Raw genomic sequence first — 18,679 nt, forward strand, 5'->3', positions numbered from 1 at the left:
CATGCACTTCCATACCTCTGCACCTTCGGTCCTGTTCTTGGCCCCTCTGTCAGCAGACCTTGTTCTTTCAACATTCATCTAATGCAGCTCACAGCTTCCCTCCAGTCTGTGCCCTTGTAGCACCTAAGGAGTCTCCAGGCAGTGCCTCTGCATGGGTTGGTGTATACCCCTTTGAGATAAACACAGACACTCGTCTCAGAAAAGTGATCGTTGTGCTCTACTGTAAAACTTTCAGGGGATACTGAGGTTCTTTGAGGTCTTGTCCATGGACCCCAGACTAAGAACACCTGGTTTTGTGTATTTTTTTTTTAAATAAAGTTTTAAATTAAAACAGGTTGCACATTCAGCCCAGAGCCCAATGTGGGGCTCCATCCCACAACCCTGGGATCATAACCTGAGCCAGAATTGAGTCAGATGCTCAACTGACTGAGCCACCCAGCTGCCCCCTTGTTTGTTTACCTTAAAGAATGATTTCAATTTCACTATTTTGGGCAAGCAGGTGCTGGACATTGTCCAGTAGACGATTAAAGTTCAGATTTACTATTTCCATATTTGTAAAAACTTGAAAATAATTCTAATGACAGAAACAAAAACACAAATAATTTTTTCTGTTTAATTCAAAATACATAGCAATTCTGAATTTTTTTCATATTTTTGATAAAAGTTTTGATAAAAATTCAGTACTGAAGCCTTAGAAGCTTGACCAAATGACCAATTTTATTTATTTTTTTAATTGTTTATTGTCGAATTGGTTTCCATACAACACCCAGTGCTCTTCCCCAGAAGTGCCCTCTTCCATCACCACCACCTCTTTACCCCCCCCCTTTCCCTTCAACCCTCAGTTCGTTTTCAGCATTCAATAGTCTCTCAAGTTTTGCATCCCTCTCTCTCCTCAACTCTCTTTCCCTCTTCCCCTCGCCCTGGTCCTCCATTAGGTTTCTCCTGTTTTCCTGTTAGACCTATGAGTGCAAACATATGGTTTCTGTCCTTCTCTGCCTGACTTATTTTGCTTAGCATGACACCCTCGAGGTCCATTCACTTTCCTACAAATGGCCATATTTCATTCTTCTCATTGCCATGTAGTACTCCATTGTGTATATATACCACATCTCCTTGATCCATTCATCAGGTGATGGACATTTAGGCTTTTCCCATGTTTTGGCTATTGTTGACAGTGCTGCTATGAACATTGGGGTACATGTGCCCCTATGCATCAGCAATTCTGTATCCCTTGGGTAAATCCCTAACAGTGCTATTGCTGGGTCATAAGGGAGTTCTATGGATAGTTTTTTGAGGAACCTCCACACTGTTTTCCAGAGCGGCTGCACCAGTTTACATTGCCACCAACAGTGTAGGAGGGTGCCCGCCAAATGACCAATTGTAAAGTTTAATGATATTGACAACTCGTAACAAGGCAAGGACTTCTGTTCATGATTGTCAGTTTTTTGAGGACAAATACTTGTACTCCTTTAGTAGATGTTCAGTAAATGTAGAGATGGGCCTTGTCTATTGAGCAGAGAAATGAAGCGGTATAAAATTCTAAAAGAATTCACTTGGCAGTGGTATGTAAAGTGTAGACACGGTGTTTATTGGAGAGAGAGAGATACGAGATCTTGGGAAAGCCAGCCAATCAGTAGTGGGAGATCATGTGTGCCTCTACCAAGTTTTTGTCTGTGAGAAGAGCAAAGTGACCATTCCTAGATGCATTGTGAAACAGTGGTGGCAGAACACAGGTGTTTACATTCAGAGCTAGTGCTAAGTGCTGGAGAAGGAAGGGAAGGGAGAAGGGAGCCGACAGGAATCAGGAGGAGGAAGCTGAATTAAGTTAGAGTTGGTGGTAGAATATCCAATTAAAAATGCCTTGTAGACAGTTTCAGACTTAAAACAGGTCTCTGGTAAGAAGTCGGAGCTAGAGACATAAAGTTTTGTCATTGGCAACACAGATGTTAAGACAACCATTTTAAAGAAAGGAGACTTACTAATTTTATGATTATTGAAAATGAAGATAGAGAAGTCAGACAAAACAAAGGTTATTAGTCAGCAGGACTTTGGTCTTATTTTCAGGTGGATTTATTGATTATTTTTCTTCTTACAGCCAAGTGCAAGATCTGTGAGTGGGCGTTTGAGAGTGAGCCACTATTTCTCCAGCATATGAAGGATACTCATAAGCCTGGGGAGATGCCTTATGTCTGCCAGGTATTGCCTCTTTCTCGAGGGAGCCGTAGCCACCTCGCTCTCAGGCGCAATGCAGATAACCCGCTGACGAACGCTGCTGAGGACCCCCTGCACACTCTCAGTTTTAGGGACACTGGGGAGACCTGGAAGAGGTCAAGTAACATAGAGGCCTGCTCAGGACTCTCCCTGCCAGAGAGAGTCATTAATGAACATGTGCAGGTCTCCAGCCAGGGAGCCTGGTCAGAGCTCTCTCGCTCTCTCGCTCTCTCTCTGTCTGTCTGTCTCACTCCACACACACACACACACACACACACACACACACACACTCACACACACACTCTGCGGAAACATGTCTCCTGCGCTCATACACACATACACACTCTTCAGGAGCGTGTTTCCTGAGGGTGCGCACGCTCTATCTCTTTCTCATACATGCGTGTGCGCGCGCGCGCACACACACACACACACACACACACACTATGGGAGTGTGTCTTTTGAACTCCCCTTTGGAGATGGACAAAGAAAACTTCACTCCTTGTCACAGTATGAATCGTTCTCAGGCTTTCTTGTCCTTCTCCACTTTTACCTTAATTCACAGCTGAATCTGTCACAAACAGCCTTGCATTACAGACTCAGAATAATAATTTGATTTCTGTACATTTAGGAAAACTTAGTTTTTCTTTTATTTTGACATTTTTATTGCTACTTCTTTTTTAAGGCCTCAGTTGTTCACTTCACTCTTAGCTTATTTTCCCTCTTATGTGACATAGGTGTGTCAGTATCGCTCCTCACTCTACTCTGAGGTAGATGTCCATTTTCGGATGATCCATGAGGACACTCGGCATCTGCTCTGCCCGTATTGCCTGAAGGTCTTCAAAAATGGCAATGCGTTCCAGCAGCATTACATGAGGCACCAGGTACCAGGCACCCAGCAGTTCCCGAATTCTCATTTTGTTAACTGTGGATGCTGAGGCCAGGCTGAGCTATGAGCTAGGCAGAGAATTTTGGTAGAGAAGATACTACATGTATGTTTGCAGAAATTTTTCAGATTTTGATTATATGCCGTGCACTGGGCTGGGTGCCAAATTCTGTGGTAAACAAGACAGTTAAACGGAACAGTAGAGCATGGGGAGCGCTGTGTTAGGGGAAGCATAGGCTGTAGAATAGCACATACCTGTTCTGGGAGCCTGCTGAGGCTCCAGGAAGAAGAGCATTCGAGCCCTGCAGGTGAGGAAGGTGAGCCACATGAAGTGGGATGAAGAACCGTATCCCCCAAGCAGAGTGAGAGGACGAGGGTTCGGAGAATTAAAGGAAGTTCAATGTGGTTGAAGCATAGGGTCTAAGGGTAGGTTGGAAGTTAGGAAACAGGTGGTGGAGAATCCTAAAAGCCATGAAGAGGAGTTTCACCTTCATAAGTCATTGGGGAGGCATTAAAGTGATTTCTTTAAGTCCTTGAGTGGTACATTCAAATGTACTTATAGTTATGATTATACTGGCTGCGTCAGGAGAATGAATTGAAGGAGATTAAGACCAGAGTTAGCGGGCCACTCCAGAGGCTCTTTCAGTTTAGGTGAGAGCCAGTAGGGGCTGTTGGCTGTGAAGTGAAGAAGAGGATAGAGTTGAGAGAGATGGAGAAGGGAAGTGATATTATGATTTAAAGATGGACTAAGTGAAAGTGGTAGGAACAAGTTAGGAGTAGTTCCTAAAATTCTGTCTTGGGGAAAATGGATGAATGGTGAGACTGTGTACTGAGATAGAAACACTGCAGAAAGTGAGGTTGGCAGTGGAAGGGGGTTTACATGTTTGGGTATTAGGAGTTTGCAGTATCTGTGGACAGTGCCTGAAGTTGTTTATTAAACACGTAGTTAGATATATAGGTCTGAAGCCTGGGAGACAAGCCTTGGATGTGGGAAATATATTTAGGAATCAGTATTATATAAATCAAGTGATTTTTTTTTTTTGAGAGTGCGCACGTGTGCGTACAAGTGGGAGAGGGACAGAGAGGAAGAGAGCATCTTAAGCAGGCTCAGCACAGAGCCCGACTTGGGGCTCAGTCTCACAAACCATCAGATGACCTGAGCCGAAATCAGGAGTTGGATGCTTACCAACTGAGTACAGGAGCCCCTCTAAGTCGAGTGATTTTACCCGTAGAGGTTGCTGTGCTCCCTTAGAACCCCTCAAGACTCTGTCTACAAAGCCGAGGCCATAGTCCTAGGAGGATACAGAAGAGACTTGGTGTTGAGGAAGCTGAGGGAAGGAAAGTGTTCTGGGGAAAGGGTGTGACCAAAATGTTGCAGGAAGATGTCCAGCAACATAGAAACTTTCGAGGCTGACCTTTAACTTAGCAGCATTGTCAGGAGCCATGCGGTTGGTTAGGAAAGTGGAATTCAGACTTGAGCACAGTGAATGAAGGAGAGGTCAGGAGGTGGAGACAACCTATTTTTAAAAGTTTGAGAAGGGGACTGAGGGTGGCAGAGGCAGGAGAAGAGGTAGGTAGCAAAGGAGAGTTTGTTGTCATTGCTGTTGTTTTTGGTATTTAAGGTGGAATAGGTGTGGCCTTGGTTGAGAATGTTGAAGAAAAGAAGCACTAGAGGGCCACAGGGAAAGTACGGAGAGAAGGAACAGAATGGAGTGCCACGGGGGTGCCCCTGCCCGGTCTGCACACGCGTGCTCACGTGCTTGCTCGCACAGGGGTGACGGCTGGTAACCCCCACACGTGTGTTTCCAAAGAGCAGCGTGGATCTGGCCCCTTGTGCTCCAGAAGCAGAGCCTTGCTGTCCAGGAGGAGCTAGTTTCCGTTTCTGAACGGCTTCAATAGTAGGCTGTCCGACTCCTCAGACTTGTCTCACAGGAGGTTTATCTGTGTGGTTGATGTGTTAAAAGGAAAGACAGTAAGGTATAGAAAAATACTATTGTTTGTGTCATGAAAGAAAATGACAAGGCAAACAGGGAGCTGGTGATGACAGATGTACGTGTGTGTCATGTGGTTATGTGCATAGCCTGTCCATGAATGAGTTCCCACAGAATGGGTAACATGTGTCTGTGCAGAGGGACAGAGGGTTGGAACTGAAGGCAAACTTACAACATAAAGGAGTACAGAATAAAAAGTATGATTTTGTTTTTATCACATAGCTTTTACTGTGTTTAAAAAAATAATATCCAGAAGGAGGTGGCCCTGTCCACAATGTAAAGACAAAATAGGGGCAAGGAAAGCTTTAGCCACTAATCCACATTATTAAACCAAGTCAGGAAGGGATGATTGGAGCATCTAGCCATCCTGCCTGTGAGTCTGCCTTTCTTTGGGTCCCTGGGAGGCGATGATGCTTGGTGGTAGGTTTTGGTGTCCTGTTGTGTATTTCTTTCTTCCTCTGTCAGTTAGTCACAGAAAGGGAGAAGGAATGATTGTTAGCATTGATTTGCCTTCTTGTCCGGGAAGAAAACTTGCTGGGATTCTCTTTCTTTTTCTCCCTTCAGAAGAGGAATGTGTATCACTGCAACAAATGCCGGCTGCAGTTCCTCTTTGCCAAGGACAAAATTGAACACAAGCTTCAGCACCATAAAACCTTCCGCAAGCCCAAGCAGCTAGAAGGTTTGAAGCCAGGCACCAAGGTAAAGAGCTTGCCAGCGTCTCTTTTACAGGTCCAAGGGGAGAGGACCGGGGGTCGTCACTCCTGTGAGGTCGAGCACGGCCACTGCCTAATTCTTCCTTCCCTTGGCCCCCAGGTGACAATCCGGGCTTCCCGAGGACAGCCACGAACTGTTCCTGTTTCCTCCAACGATGCACCTCCCAGCACCTTGCAGGAGGCGGCGCCGCTGACCTCCTCCACAGACCCTCTGCCTGTCTTCCTTTATCCCCCCGTCCGGCGCAGCATCCAGAAGAGAGCTGTCAGGAAAATGTCAGTGCCTCCTGCTGCGGGCTGGGGGCCGGGTGGGCGCGACTGTCCCTGGAGCCGGTGTAATCCGGCGGCGTCCTTGCGGCATCCGTTGTCTGAAGACTCCCGGGGCGGTAACCAGAATTTTCCTTGTTTCTCAACAGGAGTGTCATGGGCCGGCAGACGTGTCTGGAGTGCAGCTTTGAGATCCCAGACTTCCCCAACCATTTCCCTACTTACGTTCACTGCTCTCTGTGTCGCTATAGCACCTGCTGCTCGCGAGCCTATGCCAACCACATGATCAAGTAAGTCACGGTCAAACCCAGACCCTGTGGGGGAGTTCAGATTCTCCAGAAGTCCTTTCACTCTCTCCTTCAACTCTTAGAGCTATTTGTCCATCTCTCCTAGCAGAGCAAGAGTCAAACGCATGGTTTTTGTTGTTGTTTTTTTTGTTTGTTTGTTTTTTTACTGTTTATTTTTAAGAGAGAGACAGAGCACAAGCTGGAGCTGGGGAGGGGCAGAGAGAGAGGAGACACAGAATCTGAAGCAGACACTGGGCTCTGGGCTGTCATATTCATATGACTTGGAAGCTCTAATTTTGTAGGGCCTTGCTACTGAGTGTGGCCCAAGAGGCAGTAGCAGTAGATGGGAGCTTGTTGGAAATTCAGCCCTTGTCCCCCAACCCCAGGCTACTTAGTCAGAGTGAGTGTGTTAGTAGCACCGCCCCCCCCACCACCGTGATTCCTATGATACTAATAGGGAATATTAATATGATAGGAAAACTGGCTTAGGCTGAAGTGAGGATGGGTTGAAGGGGAGTCTTTCTTGTTGGGGCATTGTCAGAGACTGGTGATCTCTAGCAAGCAAACCCCCTAACGTATGCCACTTTTCCTTTGTCTTTCTCAGCAATCATGTTCCACGCAAGAGCCCCAAGTATTTGGCTTTGTTTAAAAATTCTGTGAGGTAAGGGAAAACTTGATGGATTCTTCATTTTTCACATTCTTACATTAATCCACTTATCGTGGGGGCTTGGGCATATGAATTAATTTGAGAGAGAAGAGAAAGGACACTCCTTTTATTAAACCTGAGAACTTACTCCTAGTGTCACTGTCATATTTGTTTTGTACACTCTTGATTCTCTTTCTCAGTGGAATCAAGCTGGCTTGCACTTCGTGTGCCTTCGTTACGTCTGTGGGCGACGCCATGGCCAAGCATCTGGTATCCAACCCCTCTCACAGGTCCAGCAGCATCCTTCCGCGGGGTAAGTAGCAGAGACGGGGGTGAGTGGGACCAGAAAGAAGCAGCTAAGGATACATGTCCTGCTGTGTGAGTTCACGAGCATCCCACCTGGCCTAACTCACACACCCTATGAATAGACATAACCAATGGGAAGCATTCCAGTCTGAAGTTTAGAGAAGACTGGAGGGCTTGTTTCTTCATTGAGTTTAACTCTTTTTTATTGTCTCCTTTCCCATAGGACTCACTTGGATATCTCACTCAAGGTAACAACTCCCTTCATGGTTTAGTGTCTGTTTTTCAGTGTTTTCACCTTTTTTTATCGTCACTACTATTAGCATTTCATTCTCCTATTTGAACTGAGCTTTCTTTTCCTCTCTTTGCCAACCTTTTAGACATGGCCACACTCGTGACCGAGTACATGACCGGAGCTTGAAGAATATATATCCTACTCCTGCCTTCCCCTCTAATAAAACTGCCACTGTGAAATCGGGGGGGGGCACCCCAATGGAGCCTGAAGAGCTTCCGGCTCCTTTGGCCCAAGCGCTCCCGTCACCAGCCTCAACTGCGACCCCACCACCAACCCCAACTCAAGCTCAGCCTTTAGCCCTTCCACCCTTGGCCGCGGAGGGGCCCGAATGTCTGAATGTCGATGACCATGATGACCAGGATGAAGGGAGCCCGGTCCTCCTGGAGCCCGAGCAGGCGGCAGGGGGCGGTAGTGGCAGCGGGGCGGGCAGGAAGGAGCAGCTGTCAGTGAAGAAGCTGCGAGTGGTACTGTTTGCTCTGTGCTGCAACACGGAGCAGGCCGCCGAGCACTTCCGGAATCCGCAGCGGCGCATCCGCCGCTGGCTCCGGCGCTTCCAGGCCTCCCAGGGGGAGAATCTGGAGGGCAAGTATCTGAGCTTTGAGGCAGAAGAGAAGCTGGCTGAGTGGGTGCTGACCCAGCGAGAGCAACAGCTGCCCGTGAATGAGGAGACCTTGTTCCAGAAGGCCACCAAGATAGGACGTTCTCTGGAGGGTGGGTTTAAGATCTCTTACGAGTGGGCTGTGCGTTTCATGCTCCGGCACCACCTGACTCCCCACGCTCGGCGAGCCGTGGCCCATACCCTGCCTAAGGACGTGGCAGAGAATGCGGGACTCTTCATTGAATTCGTACAGCGGCAGATTCACAACCAGGACTTGCCCTTGTCCATGATCGTGGCTGTCGATGAGATCTCCTTGTTCCTGGATACAGAGGTGCTGAGCAGTGATGACCGAAAGGAGAATGCCCTGCAGACAGTGGGCACGGGGGAACCTTGGTGTGACGTGGTGCTGGCCATTCTGGCGGACGGCACCGTCCTCCCCACTCTGGTTTTCTACCGAGGACAGATGGATCAGCCTGCGAGCGTGCCGGACTCCATATTGCTGGAGGCAAAGGAGAGCGGCTACAGCGATGATGAGATCATGGAGCTGTGGTCGGCCCGCGTGTGGCAGAAGCACACTGCTTGTCAGCACAGCAAGGGCATGCTCGTGATGGACGGCCACCGCACCCACTTGTCGGAGGAGGTGCTGGCTGTGCTCAGCGCCTCTAGCACCTTGCCCGTGGTCGTCCCGGCGGGCTGCAGCTCCAGGCTCCAGCCGCTGGATGTGTGCATCAAAAGAACTGTCAAGAACTTCCTGCACAAGAAGTGGAAGGAGCAGGCTCGAGAAATGGCAGACGCGGCGTGCGATTCTGATGTCCTGCTCCAGCTGGTGCTGGTCTGGCTGGCCGAGGTGCTGGGCGTCATTGGGAACTGTCCAGAGCTGGTGCAGCGGTCCTTCCTCGTGGCCAGTGTCCTGCCTGGCCCCGATGGCAACATTAACTCCCCCGCTAGAAACGCTGACATGCAGGAGGAGCTCATCGCTTCCCTGGAGGAGCAGCTGCAGCTGAGCGGGGACCAGTCCGAGGAGCCCCCCGCTCCGACGCCTCGACCCAGATCGTCTCCCGAAGAGACAGTTGAGCCTGAGAGCCTTCACCAGCTCTTCGAGGGTGAAAGCGAGACCGAGTCCTTTTATGGATTTGAAGAAGCTGACCTAGATCTGATGGAGATTTGAGTGCTGGGGTCATGAGCGGGTGTGGAGTGGGGGTGGGACAGTACGAGGGGGGTACAGGGGCTTAGGGAAAGGGGATATGCCAGATGGGGTATTTGGTGTATATTTTTTAATTTTATGGCACCACTCCCCCCCCAATGTTCACTTCTTCCCTGTGGATTTGTGGATTATTAGGAATACCAGTGGTGATCCTGTCTGAGCCAAGGAGCTGGCCCATTGGTCATTCACTTCTGCTAAAAACCGGTTTTCGTGACTTTTTTTTTTAAACTTAAATCACTGTGTTTGGTATTTTTCTGACAAAAATCAAAAAAATATTCTTTGTGGGCGAATGTTAAATTTCTGTTCCCCTTTTACCTCAATTGTATCATAGTATATCTGGGTTTTTTTGTTTGTTTGTTTTACTGTGTGGCAATGTCTTTGGGCATGATGCTCTCCAACCATTGTCAATGTGAGAACATTTCTTGAAGAGGGGAGAGACACAAATATGTAGCTCACAAACTGGTTTATTATATATATGGATAAAAACAACTTTTTTCATTGTGGTCTTAACACTTTTATATAAAAATGAAAATGGAAAAACAATCCCACCGAACTCTCTCTTCCTTCTCCTTTCTTTCCTTCCCTCTCCAGAGAGTTGGTTTCTACAGCAACTCTGAGATATAAACTTGTGGCTTTAAAAATGCATGAAACCGCCTCTCATCCGGAATGATGGATTAGATTTGTTTTTCCTCACCACCTTCCCCCCAACAAAAACATGACAGAACCAATGTTCTTTGCATTGGGACCCTTGGCCCCTTTTCCCACGCTCACCCCGTCACTCCGGACAGAGGACCACACATGTGTCGTTAGCAAGCAGGAGGCACTAAGGCGATCACAGTGTTAGGGCAGAAACCAGTCCCCATGTGTGGGTCCTCAGCATGCCCAGTGCACAGCGCGCCTGTTCAGGAGGTCACATGTCCTACAGCCCGGAGCTAACTGCAAGAAATCAAAGGTCGAACTTCGTAAAACAAGACAAACCACTTGCTGAAATCCTGTTTTAACCCTGTGGCTTTCCTTGCTTCTCTCAATGCTTAGAGAAGAAGGTGACCTGAAGAAGAAACACAGGGGTGTGCACAAAGAAAAAGACATGAATCTTTATTTTTCACTGCCAGCTTCAAGGAAAGAAAATTTTTCTACAATTTGCATGAGGTTTTTTTTTTTTAATTGTATGTACTCATGGTTATAAACTGCAATGTACTGTGTAACATACAGAGAAAAGGAACAAAAACCCACGTCCAGCTTTCCCACCTACACCTTCTGTCCAACCCAAGGCTTTCAGCACCGTGTCCCTCCTGGGAGCCAAGGAGGCAGCTGCCCAGGCTTGTAAATGGTTCATCTTTAAAGTGTACATAAAGTGGAACATTTAATAAAATGAGGGGAAATGGATTTATAAACAATGTGGTTTTTTTTTTTTCTAGGTAACCCTATTTTAGTAGGCCTTACACAGACTGGGACACACTCAAGATGTGACAGGCCTGGTGGTACGGGTGAGACATTTGTTACCACCTCTTTCTCCTCACGTCCATGTTTTGGTTTCTTACCCCCCAGCACACTAGAATATAGTGAACTGGAGCGATCCCACCCGTAAGCTGGGCCAGCTTCGAGAACCTGGGCTATCGGCAACGTGACCTGACGAGCCATCTTCTCTTGGGGCTTCTCTTCCCAGCTTTTTGTCTGATGCCACTTTGACAAAATACGGACCCTGAAGTCATCCCTTTGCCTTTGAGAAAGTTGAACTGGTCAGCTCTGTCTACAGTGACCTAACCCTCCTCTTTGCTAGTCTCCGCAGCAGGACCTGCCTCAGCAGAGCAGGGCCCCTGGCCTCTGCGCACTGGTGGACTCTCTGGATGGGTAATTGTTTTAAGGCCATTAACACCAAGAGTGGATCAGCCGGGTTTTGGCCAGGAAGTTATCCTTGTGGATTCCGCCCGCATGGCTTAGTAGTAGAAGGAAGTTTTTTTTGTTTTGTTTTTTTTTAATAATTCAGTTTAATCAATAAACAAGTATTTATTGACTACTTTCTGTGTTGAGACTGAATATGTGGAAGACTGAAACAGAAAGGTCATGGTGTCCTTTTACTTTCACTTACTACTAGTTTATTGTAACACGGATGATAAAATGGAAGAGATACTTTGATCTCTCCCTCTGCTCTTACCTTACTGAAGTTCTGAGTTTGCTGCCTATCCTAGTTCTCAAAGCAGTTTAGAGGATATGCATCAGAATTCACCTAGGGTGTTCATTTTCAAAATTCAGGTTTAGGGGCGCACCTGGGTGGCACACTCAGTTAAGCGCCTGACTTTGGTTCAGGTCATGACCTTGTGGTTCGTGGGTTCAAGCCCCACATCAAACTCTGTGCTGACAGCTCAGAGCCAGGAGCCTGCTTCAGATTCTGTGTCTCCCTCTCTGCCCCTTTCCCACTCATGCTCGCTCTCTCTCAAAAAATGTTAAAATTCTAGTTTAACACCATTTTGGGAATAAAATTTGGCTGCTTAATGCCCCAAATGATTTGTCTCACAGATAAACTTAGGAGTTGTCTTTTTTTCTTTTTTTAATTATTTGAGAGAGAGTGAGTGAGCCAGTAAGGGAAGAACAGAGAGAGAGAGAATCCCAAGCAGGCTTCAGTCAGCACCGAGCCTGACCTGGGGCTTGAACTCATGAACCCTGAGACTACAACCTGAACTGAAATCAAGAGTTGGAGGTTTAATTAACTGAGCTACCAGGCACCCCTAAACTTTTAAGTGAACACCTAATTTTTCTTCTTTTTTTCTTTTTGAGGGCCCAGGGAGTAAGGGGCAGAGAGGGAAAGAGGAGCGGTGCTTACCCAAAGGCAGGGCTCAAACTCAAAACCCTATGATCATGACCTGGGCTGAAATGGGACGCTTAAGTGACTGAGCCACCCAGGCCCCCCTGAACAGACAATATCTTTAAGAGGTTTTCTGATAGGTCTGGACAATAAACATTTAATTTTTTTGTTTGTTAGAAACAGCATGAGTGGAGGAGGGGCAGAGACAGAGGGAGACCGAATCTGAAGTGGACTCCAGGCTCTGAGCTGTCAGCATAGAGCCTGATGCAGGGCTTGAACCCACAAACAGAGATCGCGACCTGAGCCGATGTTGGATGCTTAACTGACTGAGCCACCCAGGCGCTCCTGGACAATAAACGTTTATTTAAGTTAAATGCTGAAGTTACTTAGTTATTTCCTCTACTAAGGGTGAGGAAGCGGCTTGGGTGAGGGACTGATGCTGTCAAGTCCTGCCTGGGAGTCCCCTTACATACAGATACTGTATTTCTGTCTTTGAAACTTTTTAACTAAAACCACATTTGCAGCCACATTGTATCAGAAAATCTGTAAGAATCCAGCACATGGGTATAAATGTTGAAGAAAAATGTTAAGCACTTTGTTATCCACAAAAACTGGGCCTGGCTTCTACACAAAGCTGTTTTTAGGCAGGCCCAAATGAAGAGCGTGGCAGATTGCCCACACTGTCCTGCGGAGAGTCCTGTGTCCGCCGTAAGAACCAAGGGCCCAAGGTTCTCTGACCAGGAATGCAGATGGTATGTGGCAGTACTTAGCAGTTCCACTCTGAGTGTGACCTAGTCAGACAATAAAACCACTCAGCAAGCATTCCGAAGGATTTATTTATTTTACAATAGAAAAGTATACCTTTGAACCAGTCAAGTTCAAAGTGATTGAAGAAGGGCACAACTTTCAGTTCTGGATATTGCATCTGTTATTTCATTCAAAGCCACTAAAAAGGAAGAGACCATAATAAAATTGTGAAGCCACAGTGGGAGGACTTAGTTCCCAAAAGCAACTCTGTCCTTCAACCAAACCCTGCTTTACCCAGATTTTTTCTGGATGAGATGAGACCTCCAGAAAACCCCGGCCTAGTGCAAGTCAAGGAGACTCCCAACTGTTCTACTAATTTTTCCTCCTGTAATTTTAATTTCAGTCACCTGATCATGTGAGCAATCTCCCAGTTGGTCTCTGCAGACAGCGGCCCCTCGATTTCAACACCTTTTTCGGTGACTGTGGCGATTTGAAACTGAAAGAAAGCAGAGCTCTCCATAAAAATGCCCACCCTCAAATGAAGAAGATCCTGAGATCTGTGCACAGGTCATGTGGAGGGTCTTCCCCTAACCTGAAAATAAGAAATCTGGCAATCTATTCTTCAAAAGCAAAGGCCCAGGTATTAGAACTACCGCGAGCCCGCGCTCCAGGGCCCCGTCACACCCTCCTCACCCGGTTATAGGAGCGGGCATCCCGGTAGTACAGCACCCGCATGCAGCGCTCCACCAGCTCTCGGGCCTCGGCCTGGCTCAGCACCGGCTGCTTCTCCAGAGCCTCTCGCAGCAGAGGCTAGAGACACAGGGAAAACACGGGAGACAGCAGGGACTGAACACCAGCGTTCTCAAATCCGTGGTGGTAAAAGCAGCATCGATGGGTTAAAAAAGGGACATTACCCCTACTGCCTCACCAGAATGAATTCTGATTCCCTTGAGCTAAGACCTACTGGAAGGGTAAATTCTAGGGCCTTCCTCTTTGCACGTGTCTACCAAATCTGACCTACCACTCTGTCACCGGGATGTAAGCACAACGCACATTGCCTCCACAGTAGGAACCATGTGCCCAGCAGTAGGGATCCTAGCCTAGTCCACATCCGGGTTTCAAAGGAAGGACAAGCAGACAATCACAAGCCCCCACCCCCTCTCCCCGACATACCTGAGCCAAGTATGCACCATAACCAGTGGCCAGCGAAGGGGCTTCGTAAGCTACACCGAGCATGTCCACGTAACCCAGGAAGCTAACAGAACACAACAGGTCAATGAACTCTTTCCATCTTAGATTTTCTTAGGTATCTTAGCTGAAGGATGGGGCCACAGGGTCTGAGAAGTGGCACTCCCTCAGCGGGGTATAGATAAGACACTACACAGACACTAGTAGTTGGGGAAATAAGTTATTTGTATTCAACCTCTCTCCATCAGCATAGCCTCCGATGACCATGGTGTTCCACAGGGGGTTCATCTTGGAGCGGCGGCTGTACATGGCCCGGGTCAGCCATGAATGAATAGCTCTGGGACTATAGCTGTGTCCATCTCCCAACAGCTCCTCATCAATCCTTAAAAGGAATTGGTTGTGAGAAAGGGAAGAGTGTGGAAATCGGGAATTCATACACCCCACAATAGTTACCAGACTCGTCCTCACTTTACATCCCCTAACGTTGAAAACTATGTATTGTAAGCATTCTCCTCTTCCACCCCCACCAATTTTCCTGTCCTCTGCTGCAGCCTCAAACTCCTCCACTCTAGGGGGTGCCTGGGTAGCTCAGTCGGTTAGGCCTCCGACTTCGGCTCAGGTCAGATCTCACGTTCGTGGGTTCGAGCCCCGCGTCAGGCTCTGTGCTGACAGCTAGCTCAGAGCCTGGAGCCTGCATCCGGTTCTGTCTCCCTCTCTCTCTGCCCCTCCCCCTCTCATGCTCTGTCTCTCTCTGTATCAAAAATAAATAAAACATTAAAAAAATTTTAAGAAAAAAAAAAAACTCCTCCACTCTAGAACTTCAATGGAGTTGAATAAAATTTTAAAAAAATTTTATAAAGTTAACCACTTTATTTTCTTTTAATTTTAATGTTTTTTATTTATTTTTGAGAGACAGAGAGAGTGCAAGCAGGGGAGGGTCAGAGAGAAGGGAGACACAGAATCTGAAGCAGGCTCCAGGCTCTGAGCTAGCGGTCAGCACAGAGCCGGTCGCGGGGCTCGAACCCACGAATCGTGAGATCATGACCTGAGCCGAAGTCGGATGGTCAACGGACTGAGCCACTCAGGAGCCAATGGGGATTTTTAAAAAACAAAACAAAAGCGATTTCTCTCCCCACGTGGGAACTACTCCCTATTCTCCGGATGACTTACACCATCTGGCCGAGAACTTGCTTCAAATATTGGAAATCAGCATAGTCTCCGGAAGCACCCAGCATGGTGCTGTCGTTGACTCGCATAATGCGAGAGATGTTGCGGAAACGAGCCAAGGAGCCGTAGGAGCCCAGCATGTCTGCTGCAATCACCACTCCACCTTCAAACTTAACGCCGAGGACCGAGGTCCCGGTCACCATGGGGTTCCTGCACAGAGAGAGTGAGGTCTGGCGAGGGGAGGAACGGAGAAGGAGCCGGAGCCCTCTTCTGCGCAGTGGATTCCGCTTCTAATTTTCCAGGTCTCCTTTCTTTCGCCAGAACTCTGCCCCGCGCTCCTCGCTGTTCGCTTCCCCTGCGGCCCCCGCCTCGCCTTCCCGGACTCTCTAAGCACCGGCCGGCCACACCAGGCCCCGCCGTCCCGCCCCCTGCCAAGAGCTTACTGCGTGCGCGCCATCGGGCCCCCGTAGGGCGCGGATGCCGGATCCACCGAGGCACCAGGAGTGGACGGGATGCGGTAAAACTGCCCCGGGGCCGGACCCCCGGTCCAAAATCTGGACCGCGGCTCCAAAAACGCTTCCATCTTAGTCACGGTGGTAGAAGAAATGACAGCGCTTGCGCCGACGGAAGCGGAAGTGATCCCTCTGTGGCCACACCTTCTTCCTGCCAGCCACTTCCAACAGCCATGTTGATGAGGTCACGTCCCTCGTACCGCTGGTGGACTGACCACTGAGACCCGTAGTGGGACTCGCCTGACGTCGCAGCGCAGCGCCGCCGCGCAGTAGTCTGGACTAGATCAGAGTTTCTGACGCACAAATTCAAGGAAAGTGAGGTTGTTGGGAGAGGCAGGTATGTGGAACCACTTAAAGACACTGATCCTGAGCGAGGAGGCAGAAATTCTCGTGTCTTTTTTCTGGATTTTTATCAGAAAGCCCTGTATGAAACTAACCGTGAACGCAGTACGTCTTAACATCTGTATTTCTCGCAGCAGCCTTGTATGGCCGGCATTACTCGACCCATTTTAAAAATAAGGCTTGTGGTGTAGGGATTTACCTGGCCACGCAGAGAGTAAAGGTAAATCAGAACCTTCAAACTCAGATTTAAAAAAGGAATCACACAGCTGTGCATATCCTGTGGCGTGTGGTATCTCAGGTGGATCAGCCGCTCTATGGGACCCTTGACAGATACCTGAAAGTTTTCTTGTCAAATGCTCTTGCCCACCTCTTATGCAGCAGAAAATTGCATTGACAATGGGCGTGAAACTAAATTCCAGAAGTTTCCTTTTCAATGTGGTTATGTAGCAGGGACTGAAAGCAGGATAGAAAATGAAACTGGGCGGGGCACCTGAGTGGCTCCGTGGGTCAAGCCCGGGATTCTTGATTTTGGCTCAGGTCATGATCTTAAGATTCATGGGATCTGAATTGAGGGGAGCTGGGCTCTGCACTGGCAACAGGGAGGCTGCTTGGGATTCTCTCCCTCTCCCTGGGGCCCTCCCCTGGCATGCGGTCTCTCTCTCAAAATAAACATTTTTTTTTAATTAAAATAAAATAAAATTGGTGAAGCTAAAACCACTACTTTGCCATTCTTCCCCACGCAACTTGAATTTAAGTTTTTTCATTTAAAAAATTACATGAGTTAATTTGAACCAAAGCCATGCATGAAATTTTAACCTAATTAAGTAACAAAAAATTTTATTAGGTCCTGAAACCCTGGAAGGGGAGGTTCAAGATCTTGTGTTAGAGGCAGTCAACTGACACTCATTGTATCACCTTTTGGTCTTGAAAAATGTACTCTTTTTCTCTCTAATTAATAGCCACCTCCTCACAAACCCTATATTCCAGGTGACTCTTGGGTCACTCGGTTTTACTTGGACAAATAACAGGTGCTCTGTAGGATGATGGCTTACTGGGACTCCTCACAAGCTACGCACATGCTTGGTTCTTTGTAGCTGCCAGAGCCCCCATCGTATGAACTTTAAATCAATCAACCAGCAATTAACTGGCTATGCCCTTGTTTATAAGTGGTCTCCTGGCTTGCTGGTTTTTGGTCTCACTCCTTCTTAGGTCCTGTGAGTAAGGCTTTTATAGGGCCAGTACCAGTTCCAGAGATCAGACAGGTAATTCACATTCCATCAAGTCTAAATAAAGAAAAGTGAAAGGATCTAGAATCATCCAGCCTGAGAGCAGAATGGCTCTCAAACCACCAGCACTTGATGATGCAATATTCAAAAGACGGTGACCAGCCTGTCTTTTGTTATGAGGTGAAAACAAGACATACATTAAGCTGAAACAGGGGAAATCGGGGAGCTGCTTTCTTCTCTTTTAATTTTTTTAAATGTTTCTTTATTAATTTTGAGACAGAGAGAGAGATCATGCCGGGGAGGGGCAGCGGGGGGAGGGGGGAGAGAATTCCAAGCACGCTCTGAGCTGTCAGTGCAGAGCCCATCTCAGGGCTCCATCTCACAAACCTCGGGACCATGCTCTGAGCCGAAATCAGGAGTCAGGCGCTTAACCTACTAAGCCACCCAGGTACCCCTCTTCTCTTTTAATTTTTTATTTTATTTTTAATTTTTTAATATTTATTTATCTTTGACAGAGAGAGAGAGAGAGAGAGAGAGAGAGACAGAGCATGAGTTGGGTAAGAACAGAGAGAGAGGGAGACACAGAATCAGAAGCAGGCTCCAGGCTCTGAGCTGTCAGCACAGAGCCCGACACGTGGCTCAAACTCACAAACTGTGAGATCATGACCCGAGCCGAAGTCAGATGCTTAACCGACTGAGCCACCCAGGCGCCCACCTGCCTTCTCTTTGTAAAGCAGGTCTGATATTAGCTGGAAAATCTTTTTTAAGTGTGCCTAATTTTCTCTGGTTGGCTATTAGCTTTGAGTTTAATGAACACTTAGCTCCCACCAAAGTTTAAGCCCTTCAGTAAGCAATCCCCGAACTGGCCTTGAAACCTCACGGCCTTGAAACGTCATGGAGCTTCCCTTGGTTTTCTTCTTGGATATCCTTGGATATAGAGGACGTCCTTAAATTCTCAGAAAGAAAGAAAACTAAACTAAATTGGAATATAGCAACCACCATCAACACCATCTCAAAAGCATTTTCACTACTCTACTTTTTAAGAGAAATGGAATTTGAACCTTCAACTCCAAAAGAGTTAAAGGATCATTTCCTGACCTGCTCAGGACCTGGCCTCACTGGGTGCGGGGGAGGGGCAGAGGTATAACAGAAAGATGAGAACAAAAGCATATCCAGCTTGGCCGTAGCTACACTACTCTGTGGCTCTTTCCTGAGGATTTCTGTGATTTTACATCCTCTGTAATTCAGTTCTACACTCTCTCTCTCACAGCACTCATCACACTTGTCTGAATACTGTCT

At 47.6% G+C, this 18,679-nt stretch overlaps 2 protein-coding genes across 7 annotated transcripts in view; one reads left to right on the forward strand and one right to left on the reverse strand.

The window, feature by feature from the left end:
- The window catches only part of POGZ (pogo transposable element derived with ZNF domain), a 52,442-nt gene extending 41,653 nt beyond the window's left edge, over positions 1-10,789 (forward strand). For all 6 annotated transcript variants that reach the window (XM_029946753.1, XM_029946755.1, XM_029946751.1 and 3 more), the window contains 9 exons: positions 2,096-2,196; positions 2,946-3,092; positions 5,650-5,784; positions 5,899-6,071; positions 6,212-6,352; positions 6,954-7,010; positions 7,196-7,308; positions 7,525-7,549; positions 7,679-10,789. In XM_029946753.1, the coding sequence (XP_029802613.1) occupies positions 2,096-2,196; positions 2,946-3,092; positions 5,650-5,784; positions 5,899-6,071; positions 6,212-6,352; positions 6,954-7,010; positions 7,196-7,308; positions 7,525-7,549; positions 7,679-9,359 (2,573 nt within the window). In that variant the 3' untranslated portion in view covers positions 9,360-10,789. The remainder of the gene's footprint in view (positions 1-2,095; positions 2,197-2,945; positions 3,093-5,649; positions 5,785-5,898; positions 6,072-6,211; positions 6,353-6,953; positions 7,011-7,195; positions 7,309-7,524; positions 7,550-7,678) is intronic.
- Positions 10,790-13,015: 2,226 nt separating this feature from the next.
- Positions 13,016-15,919, reverse strand: PSMB4 (proteasome subunit beta 4). Its single transcript, XM_029947543.1, has 7 exons — positions 15,744-15,919; positions 15,304-15,510; positions 14,369-14,515; positions 14,119-14,200; positions 13,639-13,755; positions 13,353-13,441; positions 13,016-13,144 (listed from the first exon to the last, which is right to left on the reverse strand). The coding sequence occupies exons 1-7, from the start codon at positions 15,881-15,883 to the stop codon at positions 13,132-13,134; spliced, it is 795 nt and encodes a 264-aa protein (XP_029803403.1). The 5' UTR covers positions 15,884-15,919; the 3' UTR covers positions 13,016-13,131.
- Between the last annotated feature and the right edge of the window lie 2,760 nt (positions 15,920-18,679).

The sequence above is a fragment of the Suricata suricatta genome, chromosome 8, assembly GCF_006229205.1.
Source record: "Suricata suricatta isolate VVHF042 chromosome 8, meerkat_22Aug2017_6uvM2_HiC, whole genome shotgun sequence".
Lineage (NCBI taxonomy): Eukaryota > Metazoa > Chordata > Mammalia > Carnivora > Herpestidae > Suricata > Suricata suricatta.